This window comes from Chelonoidis abingdonii, chromosome 1 (genome assembly GCF_003597395.2).
Source record: "Chelonoidis abingdonii isolate Lonesome George chromosome 1, CheloAbing_2.0, whole genome shotgun sequence".
Taxonomy (NCBI): Eukaryota; Metazoa; Chordata; order Testudines; family Testudinidae; genus Chelonoidis; species Chelonoidis abingdonii.
This window is the reverse complement of record NC_133769.1, coordinates 73,306,083-73,320,953: the sequence shown is the minus strand read 5'-3', so window position 1 is coordinate 73,320,953 and position 14,871 is coordinate 73,306,083. Positions and strand designations below refer to the sequence as shown.

Genomic DNA, 14,871 nt, shown 5'->3' with positions numbered 1-14,871 from the left:
TCACAAAGGGAGGGGTGAGGCTGTACCCAGCACCACCGGGGGCAATGTTTTCTGCCCCATCAGGCCCTGTGCTCTCAACACGGAAGTGGGAACTATGGGATAGCTGAGGAACAGCTACCCACAGTGCACCGCTCCTGAAATCGATGGTAACTTTGGACCATGGACGCAAACAATCGATGTCGTGATCCCACTGTGGATGCGCTAAACCGATTTTATTAGGTCTGTTTTGTAATATCGGATTAAGCGAATTCGAAGTAATTGTGCAGTGTAGACGTACCCTGAGTCTCCCTTGTCTCCCCCTCCCTACCAGGGACAGTGTGCCTCTCTCTGAACTGCCAGCAGACAGAGCCCCAGGAATCTAGGTAATCTCTTTGGGGGTTACATGTTGATGACTTATTCAGGGGATATAGCCAATATTCTTAGCAGCATGTATGAATTTTGTGAACTAAAGCCTCAAACTTCATTAGGATCAGCTCAACCTGTCCTACCTCCTTCAGAGATTGAGAGCCATGGGGTTGAAGGTGCCTTTGACATTGGATTTTTGATATCTACACACAGCAGGCAGGACTTTAGTTTTCAAGGCATAATGTCACTTTTTTAATGATGCCCTTGATGAACAGTTCCCCTGCTCAAGGCCAGTGCAACCATTTAGGTAACCTAGGCGGTTGCCTAGGGTGCTGGGATTTGGGGAGGGGCGCCATTTTCTTCGACAGCGACCGTGGCAGCCGAATCTTCGGCCACCCTGGTTGCCACTGGCATTTAGGCGGAGGGAGCTGGGGTAGGGGAGCGTGGAGAGGGCTGCCTGCAGCAAGTAAGGGGGGGGCAGCGGCACACAGGGGAACTCCCCACCCCAGCTCACCCCTGCCCCGTCTCCTCCCCGAGCACGCCATTGCTGCTTTACTTCTCCCGCCTCCCAGGCTTGCAGCGCCTAAGTTGATTGGCGCAGCAAGCCTGGAAGGCGGGAGAAGTGAAGCAGCCACAGCATACTTGGGGTGCTCGTGCGCGGAGTAGGGGTGAGCTGGGGCCGGAGGGGTGCCTCAAGGCGGAGGGTTGGGGGTGGGGAGTTGCTGCAAGGACGGCATCTCAGGGTGGAGGGGAGTAACTGCTGCGGAGGGGCACCTCAGGGCGAGGCACGGGGGGGGCACAAGGTGGAAGTTTCATCTAGGGCACAAAACATCCTTGCACTGGCCCTACCCCTGCCACCATATTTTCGTTCATCATGCCGTGTAAGGGTTGGCTATCACTCTCCACCTCAGGGATTGCTTCAATTTAATGTTTCATGTGTATTAGTCTGTGAATCACTTTGGGAGTCTCTGTAACTAATTGTGCTATACAGTGTAAAAGTAGAATGTAAAATGTATGATTGATTATGATGATTGTTTATTAGTAGGGCCCTATGAAATTCATGGTTGATTTTGGTCAATTTTACAGTCATAGGATTTTAAAAATAGTAAATTTCATGATTTCAGCACTTTAAATCTGAAATTTCATGGTGGTGTTATTGTAGGGGTCCTGACCCAAAAAGGATCTGTGTGTGTATGGGAAGGTGTCACAAGGTTACTGTAGGGGGATTACAGTACTGCCACCCTTACTTTTGTGCTGCTTCTAGTGGTGACGCTGCCTTCAGATCTGGGCAGCTGGAGAGCAGCGGCTGCTGGTGGGGACCCCAGTTCTGAAGGCTGAGCTGCTGCCAGCAGCAGTGCAGAAGTAAGGGTGGCAGTACACCATACCATGCCACCTTTATTGCTTCTTGCAGAGCTGGGCCCTCACTCAGCAGCTGCCACTCTCTGGCTGCCCAGATCTGAAGGCAGCAGCACAGAAGTAAGGACGGCATGGTATGATATTGCCACCCTTACTTCTGTGCTGCTGCTGGCGGGGCGCTGCCTTCAGAGCTGGGCGACCAGCCAACAGCTGCTGCTCTCCGGCCATGCAGCTCTGAAGGCAGCACATAAGTAAGGCTGACAATATTGTGATCCCCCCCCACTAAAATAACCTTGTGACCCCCCCAACTCCCTTTTGGGTCAGGACCCACAGTTTGAGAAACGCTGGTCTCCCCTGTGAAATATGTATAATATAGGGTAAAAAATGAGACCAGATTTCACATTTCATGATGCATTTTTAATGGCAATGAATTTGGTAGGGCCCTACTTATTAATGTAAAGTACTTTATGGTTCTGATTTCCTTTTTCTTTCCTTTTCTTTGCAGTTCATTGCTTTTGCCTCTTTATTCTTCATCCTAGTTTCAATCACAACCTTTTGTTTGGAAACCCATGAGGCTTTCAATACTATTATAAACAAAACCGAGCATGTCATCAATGGCACAGAGGTGGTTCTACAGTATGAAATTGAAACAGATCCTGCTCTGACATATGTGGAAGGAGTCTGTGTAGTGTGGTTTACATTTGAATTTTTAGTCCGTGTTGTTTTTTCACCCGATAAATTTGAATTCATCAAAAATCTCTTGAATATCATTGACTTTGTGGCCATTCTGCCCTTTTACCTAGAGGTGGGCTTAAGTGGCCTGTCCTCGAAAGCTGCTAAGGATGTGCTTGGCTTCCTCAGGGTGGTGAGATTTGTGAGAATCCTGCGAATCTTCAAACTCACCCGGCACTTTGTAGGCCTCAGAGTGCTGGGTCACACACTCCGAGCTAGCACCAATGAGTTTTTGCTGCTGATAATATTCCTGGCACTAGGTGTGTTGATATTTGCCACCATGATCTACTATGCTGAGCGAGTAGGGGCCAAGCCCAATGACCCATCTGCTAGTGCGCATACACAGTTCAAAAATATCCCCATTGGCTTCTGGTGGGCTGTGGTCACCATGACTACACTTGGGTATGGGGACATGTACCCTCGGACTTGGTCAGGCATGTTAGTGGGTGCTCTGTGTGCTCTCGCTGGGGTGCTGACCATAGCCATGCCCGTGCCTGTCATTGTCAACAATTTTGGAATGTACTATTCCCTGGCAATGGCGAAGCAGAAACTTCCAAGAAAGAGGAAGAAGCACATCCCTCCTGCTCCTCAGGTGAGCTCCCCTACCTTTTGCAAGACAGACTTGAATATGGCCTGCAATAGCACACAGGGAGATGTCTGCCTGGGCAAAGACAACCGGCTGATGGAACACAACAGATCAGGTAGGACACAATCTCAAATGCATGTCCTTTAAATACTTTATAGACCAGTATGTTTGGTAAGTGTCAGAAAGCATTAAATCTTTCTGCAACTGAAAGATGTAGTTCCCTCCCCTCTCCCTCCACTCCAGTGTTTGCCTGTGTCAGTCTTGTAGATGGCAAAATAGATACAATGACATTCCCAGGTCTGTGCATAGCTGGTCTATACAGTTCGCTTGCTATGTTGTGAATGCTTTTGTGCTGAGGACATCAACCATTTGTTTTGCTTGTTGTTTGTTTCATTGTACTGATGTTCTTTTGTTTTTCCTGCATGACTGTGACTATCTGAACAGCTACTGTGTTCTACACCGTTGAACTCCGTGCTGTTCTGCTTCGTGTTTGTCTCTTGTGTCAGCTTTGCCTATGGCACATAGTGGCATATTATGTAAGATGCAATACAAGAGGAGGTCATTAAAAGAAACAGGTGCTTTACCTTGTAAAGGACAGCACTCAACGGAAGAATATAGAAAGCTGGTTTCTAGCTTTCAGATTTCTTTCCGTTCAGCACTCCAATTATCTGGCAAGAAGTACTTCCCACATCTGTGTTATATGAGACATCACATTGTGTTTTTACTGTTATTTTGATAATGTGATCGATATTAAGTTGAAGTAAAGCTTCTTGGGAAAAACTGAAAATGGCAATCATCAGCACCACTCTAGATGTCATTTCCCAGCACACGCTGAATATCTTTTGAGATTAAAGAACAAAGTTAAATAGCATTTAGTTTAATTACTGTAGATTTGCAGTCACAAGTAGGACCGGTCAGAAAGCAAGAATTCTGTTTTGCACAAAAGTTTGAGCTCTAGCCACTGGGTTTTAGAGTCAGTATGTCTCTCTCTCTCCCTCTCTCTCTCATCTCTCTCTTGTTGGAGCTGTTCCACTTTGAACAAATAATTAAATATTAATTGGGAAAAAGAAAGAGAGTGACTCTGTAGCCTGATGGCTAAAGCACTCACATGTCATGTCAGAGACCCAGCTTCAAGTTCCTGATCCAAATTAGGCAGAGCAGGGACTTGAACCAAGATCACCTATATTCCCTGCGAGTGCCCTAATTGCATGGCTGTTGAGTATTCTGGAGTTGGGCTCTTTCCAGAAATTCCATCGTGGACCTGAAAAACATTCCAGATGAAACTTTAGTTGAAATCGACAAATTTCTGAAAAAGTTTAGTTTTCAATGAATCAGCATTTTGTGGCAGAAAAAAAAATTCTCAGGAAAAATCCTGACCAGTTCTAGTCACAAGGCATTTTTTTCAAATCTGTTAACTCTTATGCTGAACACAGTTATATTGCAAAGCTTCCATATAAATCATTAGGCTCCTTTTGTAAAGTCAATAAGTAATAATAATGCAAAAAACATGTCTGTCAGTGTTGAAGTAGCTGGATTTTGCTCTTTAGAGGGAAGAAGCTGAAAACTGTGACCGTGAAAAGTATCTTAATTCTGTTCTGACATTATATCACTGCTTAGTCTTAGGTTAAAAGAAGATCAATTAAAGAGAGAGTTCTCAAGCAAAGATAACACAGATATTTTTTAAAATTCTAAAGATATCAAAAAAGGGAGAGAAACTTTCAGGTGACTGTGTGTTGTGGGTGGAATACAGTTAGTTTTACAGTGCTTGACTGATACACATTCTCAGACAGCATCTTCAAAGTGTTAATGACAACAGCTTTTCTGTGTCATCAGGTCCTGCTAAAGGCATTCCAGAAGAGATGAGGCTCTGTGTGACAGCGCAAAGAGATAGTTCTAGTGAGTCTGCAGATTTATTTACAAGGTGTTATAATTCTTGAGGTTAGAGAAAAAAATCTTAGTCTTCTGGGTTTTTTTTCTCTCTCTCTCTCTGATAGCACCACCATTTTTGCTCCATATCTAACTTCATTTCTTATGTAGTTATTGGGATTGTTGTGCATAACTTCAAGGTAGAATACTGCCATTTGTGGCCCCAATTCAGGAAAACACTTAAGCACATGGTTAGGTGCTTTCCTTAATAGGGATGGTTTCTTGAATTGGGTCCTGAAATATTACATATTTCTTGTTTTAAAAAAGGGTCTTTTGGGAAAATAAAAGTGGGCCATGTAGAGATTCTGTTGCATGCTGAATCTTAACCACATTGACTAAGGACCACATTTAGCACTCAGGTATATATGATTGATTTCAGTGGGAGTTACATTTAATGTTAATTGTGTATTTCAGAGCAGGCTTTGGCACTAAACGTTTATCATTTAATTCCTATATCGAAAGTTCTTTTAAAAACTATTCTACAGCAAAATGATCAACATAACTTAACTTTTAATAAAGAAGAAAGGTTAGTGTCTATAAAGGCATGTAATTCAGTAGAATAGCCTTTTATCGGACGGCATTTTATTTTATGTTAAGCTAGCCGAACATTAGGAGATATCTCAAATGGGATATTCAAAAGATGATTTGTTCTTAAATAAAACATTTACTTTTGCCCTTTTGCTGAATTTTGCAGTGATTAATGATGAACTGCAATCTTTTTCTCTATTCTTATCATGATATTATTACTGTTTTTTGTACTTGAGTGATGGAAATATCCGGCATTCAACATAAGCTCTTTGTGATGTCTCATTTCCTCATTCATTATTGTCTGTAAATGGGCATGGTGCTTTAACCAGTGTTATCAGGTGAAGACAGTGCAGGAAGTGAGCAGCCACTCTCACCTGGGGAAAGGCACCCACCAATCAGACGCTCTAGTACCAGAGACAAAAACAGAAGAGGGGGAACATGTTTCCTACTGACAACAGGTGATTACACGTGTGCTACTGATGGAGGGATCAGGAAAGGTATGACTTCTTTCATTAGATTGTAAAAGGTCACTCAGCAATGTACTTGTGAAAAGCAAGCTTCAAGTAAAATAAGATGTGATCCACTGCGCTATTAGGAAAGACTGTAAATCAGTTCAGTGCTTCCCCTCCCCCCTTTCAGTTTATCCTTTCTTCTTCTGGTCCTTCCTTTTAGAAAACATTTGTTATTTTCCTCACTCCCCCCTTTGTGGTATATCTGACAGTCATTCTTCTTGTGTTTTCATTTGTCTGTACCCTACAAACAAGACTGCACTGTAGCTCTTTCTCATTAAGTCACTCACGTGCTTCTTTAAAACATGCTTAAGTCTGATTGCTCAGCATTTTGTAGGCTCTTGGGTGGGATTTTCAAAAGTGTTCAGCATTAGCCTCTCTCTACTTCCATTGACTTCAGAGGGAGCAGAGTGAGGCCAAGGTTGAGCACTGCTGAAAATCTTGCCCTTAGATCTGTATGCAGAAATGTGAATGTAAGTGTGCACAGCTGCATTTCTGTGCATAGCTACTATAATTGGAGAATAATATGCTTATCCATTAATGCAAGATAATACATATCATATGCAGGTGTAGATGTTTAACTGTATATTTTTTGCTCGCAGATCCTAGGCCTCTGCCCATTGAGAATTAGAATCTGTAATATGTACTAGATATTTATAAGGAACTCTTGCAAAGTGCTCATTATCCTTAACTCCTAATTACTCTGCACCTAGCAAGATCAAGTGTATAATTTCAATTAGGCATTTCAGTGTAACAACATGACATTGATTACTGCTAGCCACAGTAAAAACCACAACTAGAACAGGTCAGAAAAAAACAAACTTTTCTCTGCAATACATTTCAAATGAAAATTCTTAATTCAAAAATTTTCATCTGAAAAATTTGGGGTTTTCTGTGGGAAGTTTCAAGCTGATGCCAACAAAAAAATTGTTTTGCTATAGCTTAAAATATTTTCTTTCAATTTTTTTGAAACAAAAGTCTAAAGGAACAACATTTTAAATTTGAAAGTTAGATATAAAAATGTTTCAGAATTTTCCCAAGAAATCTGAATTATGTTATTGAAATTGACATTTTCCCATGGAAAATATTTGGTTCTAATGTAATCATATTCTTTGGTGGCAATATTTTTTATCTGTAAAATTTTGACTGTCTCTAGCCATAAGCTTCACTATAAGCAAAATACTTTGGCCATTGGGCCTGAAGTTTATTCAACACAAATTATGTTACTTCATAATCTGAAAGCACTCTCAGGATATCATCAAAATAATCTGAAGATCTGAAATTTAATTCACACATCAAATGCCATAGTTTTGCAATTTTTTTTATTTTGAATTTCAGTGCTTTTTCCTTTAATTGCAGACTCTCACTGACTTCAATGGGTTTTGGATCAAACTTTTACCCCATGCTTTCATCCATCCTGTGTATTTTTTTCCCCCACTCTTCAGATCTCATTCTCTTTGTCATAGCATCTTTGCCTTCCCCTACCTATCAGTTCTCCTTTGCTTTTGTCATTAAAAAAGGGAAAAGAAAACATAACAAAATATTATCTTTCTAAGCTGAGTAAAAGACATCATCTAATTTCTTCTGAATCTCTCTACCTTCCCATATTGCCAAGAGAATGTTTCCAAGGGATTTGGACAAATATGAATAAAAATAGATTTTTTTTTCCTCAAGCTAGCTCTTTCTAATCTGTGCAAATTCCAATAGAAGCTCCTAAAATGAATCTGAAATGAGCTGGAGGTTTGTGAAACATCACAATTCAACCTGCCCTTACAATCTGGCGATAATACTGCACAATGTATTAGCAGACTTTGGATTATAGATTTGCTTTTAGCAAATGTTCTCAGTACAGCAGTCAAGAAATTTTGAGATTGGGAGAAATATTAATTATAATTCTGTTATATATTTTTGCCCAATATGGTTCACAATGTGCTAGGCCCTGTACAAACACAAGACACTTTAAGTTTCTGCCTCAAAGAACATATATTTTGGAGAGACCCTAGCACATAAGACCAGATTTTCCTAAAGCTGCTAATCATCTCTTCCCAAATATGATATAAATACCACCAAAATTATCCTATCTAGAAGATGAACAAGTAACTGCTCATCTGTATTTTCATCTACACATTTAATATTCTTCAGCAAGAATCTCATGATTTCATTGCATGTACTTTACATGAAAATATCCCAGTCTTGCAAACTGCTTAGATATCTGCTTAGCTTTAAGCTGGTAGGTAGCATCACTGAGGTCAGTAGGACTATTTGTGCTTACAATTAACATGCACATAAGTATTTGCAGGTTTAGGGCTCACATCTTTTAGTATAAGGCAAAATTTGAAGTAGAATGTGGGAAGAATCACCCTGAAGTGTTTGTACTGTGTGGTAGTCTTCTGGATGCTATCCCTGAGTATTTTTGTACAAACCAATGGAGTTCACTCATTGCTTCATGAGTAGAATTATTCAGGTTTTATTGTGTAAGTGGACTCCCTCTGTTTGAGTTCTAAGATAGTGAGACAATGATGAGCAATGTTTTCTGTAAAAGCAGCAAAGAGTCCTGTGGCACCTTATAGACTAACAGACGTATTGGAGTATTGAGCGCTTTCGTGGGTGAATACCCACTTCATCGGATGCATCCCACTAAATATCCATGAAAGCTCATGCTCCAATACGTCTGTTAGTCTATAAGGTGCCGACGAAGTGGGTATTCACCTACGAAAGCTCATGCTCCAATATGTCTGCTAGTCTATAAGGTGCCACAGGACTCTTTGCTGCTTTTACAGATCCAAACTAACACGGCTTCACCTCTGAATGTTTTTTCTGGTAATTTAAAAGCACAGTCTCTACCAAATTCAGACAAATCTGTATGCAGCATAAAGTGGGTAGATTGAGCTGACAGTATATGTGAACAGAAATGCTTGCAAGTGCAATGTTCCATCTGAATTGTGAGTTTTTAGATGTGACTACCTGATTTCAGAATTATTTTTTCATCATGTTAGGCTTATGAGCAGTCATCTTGTGCTTTTCATTAGAATCAGTTAAAAAAGGACTGCAAATAATTGTGATATAACTTTGCAAATCAGAAAGAAATTGCAAATTTGCAACCTTAGCTATCTCATTATACTTTTATATTAGATACAAAGTCTGAGCCTTAATATTCCTGAAGATAGAGCCTCTTTACAACAACATTATTTCATCCTTACATGAATAACTATAAAATTACTTTATGTAACTATGTAGTTTTCTGTAATTTTAAGGAAAATCTGCTCATATTAGAAATTGGCTTTAACACAGATTATATCTTTCTAACACTTTTTTACAATCTGTTCTTTTAAAGACCTTGAGTATATTACCAAGATGACACAATCTACAGCAATCGGTCAATAGTACTCTATGAATGACCAAATCATTACTTGATTTGCACTTAGCTGAACCCTACTAAACCAGTGGAATTGAACTGAAAAGTAGGTCGAAAAGTATGTAGCACATATGATTTGTGATGGCTTTGTTTATTCTCATCGGAAAGGACAGCTATGTTAAGATCCCATTTTTTTCTTTTTTTTCTCTTTTGTCTCAGCATTGAGCTCTTTGCAGGCAAAGTCCCTTTGAACCCAAAATAGCACATTTGATTACATTGCATTGTATTGTTTGTCTTTGTCTATTTTCTGGCTGAATTCAACTGATGTCTGTGCATTTTCTCATAAAAGGATACGAAAAATCCCGAAGCTTAAACAACATAGCTGGCTTGGCAGGCAATGCTCTGAGACTGTCTCCAGTAACATCACCCTACAGCTCACCTTGTCCTCTAAGACGCTCTCGATCTCCCATCCCATCTATCTTGTAAACCAGATGGCATCAATCGGCTACATAGCATTAATTCAAATACTGTTTACCACATTATGGAAATAAATGTAGCATTAACTGTAGGTTCCATAAATACAATATAAATTTTGCATGATATAAATGTCAGTAGTAAGAAATGCCACTTGGATAGCTGAAGATTCTTATCTTGGCTTTTAAGATTGTCTAAAGTAGTGCTTCTCCTTTTATTGACTATATTGTCCTACTTTACCATGGCAATAAAAGGACAGCTAGTCGACTCCATTGGCCAGTATAGTCAATAAATAAGTGTATTTTCAGGGAGATATATTTAAAACAATGTGCTTCCAAATGATAATCAATCACTCCATTGGACCTTCATTACTTGTGACTCTAACCCATTCTGAAGATGTCTGGAATCTTGTCTTTGTCGCACACAATGTGATTTGGGTCTGATCATTTGCATGGACTATACTGTCTCCATCACCTGACAGCAGTGTTACAGATTCCCGGGACCATGCTCTGGATGTGTGTTCTTGCATTGTACCATCCTGCTGAAATGAAAGCACTGATGAAATAGTCTGTATGTGGAATTGTTTTTTGTTGTTTAACCTTTTACATTTCTTTAAATTATTTGTTTTTAAATGGTTTGATTTCTTGATTAACTTTGGTACTAGACTGCTGTATCAGAGTTCTGAATGTCTCCGGTTGTTTGCACACAGATAACTGCAAAGAGGTTGTCATTACTGGTTATACGCAAGCTGAGGCCAGATATCTTTCTTAATGGCATGGGGAAGACACAAAACATGAAAGAAAGGTAAACACCATCCAGGCTTGCAATTTTAAGCTAGCAAGTGCTGCTTGGTACTGTAGTCATTTTTCTACTCCAGGGTTCTTCAACATTTTCAGAGGCAGAGAGCCACATAAAAGCAAGAAGATTATTGCTTTTATCTGTATAAATATAGGAGGGCAGTAGTTCTCAAAAGGGAGTTGACCAGCCTTAAATATGATTCATTAGCTTCATAAATTTCTTCTGTCAGTGTTTTTCTTTTTGAGGTGCTTTGTTCTATATGTTGTTTCGTCTGTTTTGCTACGTGTCTGTTGTATTCTTCATCTGTCTCCATAAAGCACAGAAGTGCCTTTAAAATGTCCCCATCTTTTAAGATTAACTGTTGAGTACGTTTTCTCCTTTTCCCCCTTTTTGGTACAGACTATACATTTCAAGTGTAAGTTAATATCCTTTAGCCTACCAAATGTGGGAACTTTGAAGATCTTTGGAATGTGGGATTTAGCAATGATTTTGCCATTCTAACTGGTTGTCTACTGCAGCCTCATCAATCCCACTGCCTAGCAACCAACATTCATTACTATATTCAAACTGTATCCCCTCCAGTGGCTTTTTTTTTTCAATTTAAAAAGCAAGAACCTGTTTACGCAACAGTACAAATGCAATAGTAGATTTGATATTTTGGGCTGGTGAGGGCAAAAGAACACCCAACAATATAGTCTTAGGGAAGAAAAAAAAAAAGCTAAACTAAATCTTAAGAGATCCTTGAGATTGTTGAATAATCCTTGACTGTCATATGTTTATATTTTTTGTTAGGAAGAGAAATAACTTATTGTTGACCATGTAACATATTCTTCTGTGTATAGCCTAGCTCTATAGCATGACTTGCATGTCAGGCTTCTTGTACTATAATATATTTATCAAAGTATACATTTCTGATATTTAGAGATGTACAATGATTTAGTTTTGGTAAAACATTGCCAATAGAGAGAGATAATTGCAAACAGCTTTTTAGCAAAGGAATTAATATAATATCTGGTGCTGCTGTTATATTGACTACAGTGTTGTACAGAATTTATCATGGATTTTTGACTGCTGAAAAAGGGACAATGGAATTTAGCCATACCAAGGACTGTACTGGAAAGAGACTACTGCTGATGAATGGGCCATGATAAACAACTCGCGCATTGAACAGGTCCTTGAGCCGTCACATGGGAAGTAGAGATTATTATGAAGATGAAGGACTGATTTCAATTGCTGCTGCCAGTGGGAGAGGTGACTAGTCACTGTTGATGAGTCAGCTGTAAATACAATGTGTGTGCATGGAATGTCAGCTTTTGCCATCTGTGTCAGAGGAAGCTGAATTCAAAGTCATCAGCTCTCAGACGCCATGCAAAGAACCATGTGCCTCTCTCTATATATTCTCCCTGGTTCCCGCAATATGGTCGTGCTGTGGCTCATGCAAAGGCACACATCTATAATGATAGTGATGTAAACTACATCCGTCTTCACTTCCCTCATAACAAAGGTATTTTTTTTTTTGTGAGGGTCATGACCATGGACAGAGGGGTTTTGCTATAAGTTCTTGCTTTCTCAGTTTGCCATATCTATATTTTTATGAATTCCAGTGTACATGCCAATTTTTGTTTACTTTTCACTTTGATATGAGAAATGTTACTGCAGACAAACATCCCAGACTTTGTTCACAGTACACAGTCTTTTTTCATTGGTACCTCAGACTATAAGTATTATGAGAAATAAAATTCTGGCAGCAAGAATATTTGGGCTTTTTTTATTCAAACTATCACAGAAGCAACATCAATAAATATAAAATACGTATTAAAATTATATCCTAAAATGTATATTTTGCATAAGAGAGATATTCTTTGATCAATTACTTTTTGTGAGTTTTGTGGTAAATTGATCTAGTTTGTTCTGTGTCTTTGATGCATTGTAGTTGGTACAGTGTATTAATTATGTTCTCCCCATCCTATTTAATGAGAATTTCTCCACAATATGTTTGTCATCTTGGTATCCTGAATGTAGGGACTATCCCAGTTGTGAAACTCTGTATCGTGGAACTTTTGTGAACATGTCAAGGTGCATGCACAATCCTGGTGGAAACTAATAGAAATGTAACTAACTGAAATGGAGAATAAAAGGCAAATGATTTGGGGATGAGCTTGGAACATACCTTATAATGTGGCTCAAGTGCTTTCTTTAGGTTAATGGCCTTTGAACATTCTTACAATTTACATCATTCCCCAGACCAGTCTTCTGGGGCACATACAAAGAGCTCATTCAGAGAACTGGGTCTGAAACAATCTAAAAATCTTTCTCTAGGAATCTTGTTTCCTTCCTGTTACTGATCCCAGGGCTTGTGTGGAAATAGGCACTGGGCTAGTTAATTATAGATTAAATAATAGATCACTGTATCCTGGAGTGTAGTGACAAAAAAGAATGTAGTGGTCATGGTAGGTAACCAACTGAACACGAGCTTCCAGTGCATGCTGTAGATATGATGGCAAATGTGATCTTTGGACATAAAATCAGGGGACTATCAAGTAGGAGCAGAGAGGTGTTACTATCTCTGTATGTTGAATTAGAGAGTCCTTTACTGGAATACTTCACCCAGATCTGGTTCTTCACGTTAAAGGGATGTTGAAAAAGTATGTGGGATTGTTTTTGTTTTGTTGTTTAAAAGGTTTCAGAAAAGACCTACAAGAATGAATCAAGGTCTAGAGATTTGCCTTCTAATGAGAGACTAAAGAAGCTCAAATGCTAAGAGGCGACTTGGTCTACAAGCAACTACACAAAGAGATTTCTGATAGCAGAGGTCTGTTTAAACTAGCAGAAAAAGGCATAATGAGAGCCAATGGTTGTAAGCAAAAGTTCAACAATTTCAGATCTGAAGTAAAGTGCAAAATTTTAACAGAAAGAGTCATTATTCATTGGAACAGTTTACCTAGGGATGTGGGTTCTCCACTGCTTGAAGTCTTCACAACGAGGATGGATGTCTTTTCTAAAAGATGTAGCTCAAACAGAAATTACCGGTCTCATGCGCAAATTGCTGGGGGAGGTTCTCTGACCTGTGTTATGCAGGGAGTCAGTGTACATGACCATAGTGATCCATTCTGGCCTTAAAATCTATGATATTATGAATAAATTTCGCTGTATTTTTATAAAGTTGTATTCAGTATCAGATTAACTGTGTTACTTTAACTAATACACCTCTATCCCCACATAACACTGTCCATGGGAGCCAAAAAATCTTACCGTGTTAAGTGAAACTGCGTTATATGTAACTTGCTTTGATCCACTGGAGCACGCAGCCCCCCCACCCCGGAGCTCTGCTTTACCGTGTTATATCCAAATTCGTGTTATATCGGGTCACGTTATATCGAGGTAGAGGTGTACTTATAAATATTATGATTGAGATCTCCCTGTACCACAAGTGCACTATACAAACTGGAGTTAGAATTCTTAAGGATCACAGAGTAAAAAACTAAATAGCAAGCAATATGGCATGGAGCTTTTTCTATATGTGAAAAGGGTTATTGCTGGTAAAGATGGTATTAGGATCCTCAGAAGGAGAAATGATGTAAATGAAATTAAACTATTCACAGAACTGGGATCATAGTGGTAGCATCATGCTATATGGTTACTGAAAAAGAAGAGAGAGGAGGGAGAATCAATTTGACACAAACATAATCATATGAAGATATAAACTAAAAAGTCATGAATGAACTAAATTATCTGAAAAGGAAAGACATTGATTTATCATCAAAGTAAATCAGGCAGAAAGTCAGATAAAGGAAATGGGAATGGAAAACTAATACTAGAGAGAGAAAATGAATATATTAATAGAACTTATTGCAAGTCAGTGATAGGAGTGAATACATAATAGATATCTTGAAGACTAATAGAGCTAGAAGAAATTCTGAAAAAGCAGAGGTTACTATTAAGTGAAAGTTATCAAAAATATTAGCATTATTCTGCAATCCATTCTTTTGGCTTTCTAATGATTTTTTAAAACTTTTAAATCTAGGAATAGACCAATTATTAGAAATTATTATCTTTTAAATCAGAGATGATTCATGAATGAATAAGTCTGAAAACTTGGGATATGCTTTTCTGTTTTGCATTTGTGTCCATTATGTCATGATCAACATTTCCTTGCATGTTAATTTTGCAATCATTTTTCTGTTCTGTGTTTAAAATGTTCAAAAATTGGCATCTTTTTGTCTGTGCAAATAGTAGTAAATAATTCCAGGTGGGCATGTAAC

The 14,871-nt window shown here is 39.0% G+C and overlaps 1 protein-coding gene across 11 annotated transcripts in view; it reads left to right on the top strand.

Annotated features, from left to right (window-relative positions):
* Positions 1-12,832, top strand: part of KCNC2 (potassium voltage-gated channel subfamily C member 2) — a 213,620-nt gene extending 200,788 nt beyond the window's left edge. The window contains exons 3-7 of one of the 11 annotated variants that reach the window (XM_032767013.2): positions 2,207-3,134; positions 4,853-4,915; positions 5,803-5,970; positions 10,521-10,615; positions 11,648-11,731. In XM_032767013.2, coding sequence (XP_032622904.1) covers positions 2,207-3,134; positions 4,853-4,915; positions 5,803-5,970; positions 10,521-10,582 — 1,221 coding nt within the window. In that variant the 3' untranslated portion in view covers positions 10,583-10,615; positions 11,648-11,731. Of the gene's footprint in view, positions 1-2,206; positions 3,135-4,852; positions 4,916-5,802; positions 5,971-9,686 lie in introns of all 11 variants that reach the window. The other 10 variants (XM_032767008.2, XM_032767009.2, XM_032767011.2 and 7 more) reach the window with 10 other exon arrangements.
* Positions 12,833-14,871: the final 2,039 nt, after the last annotated feature.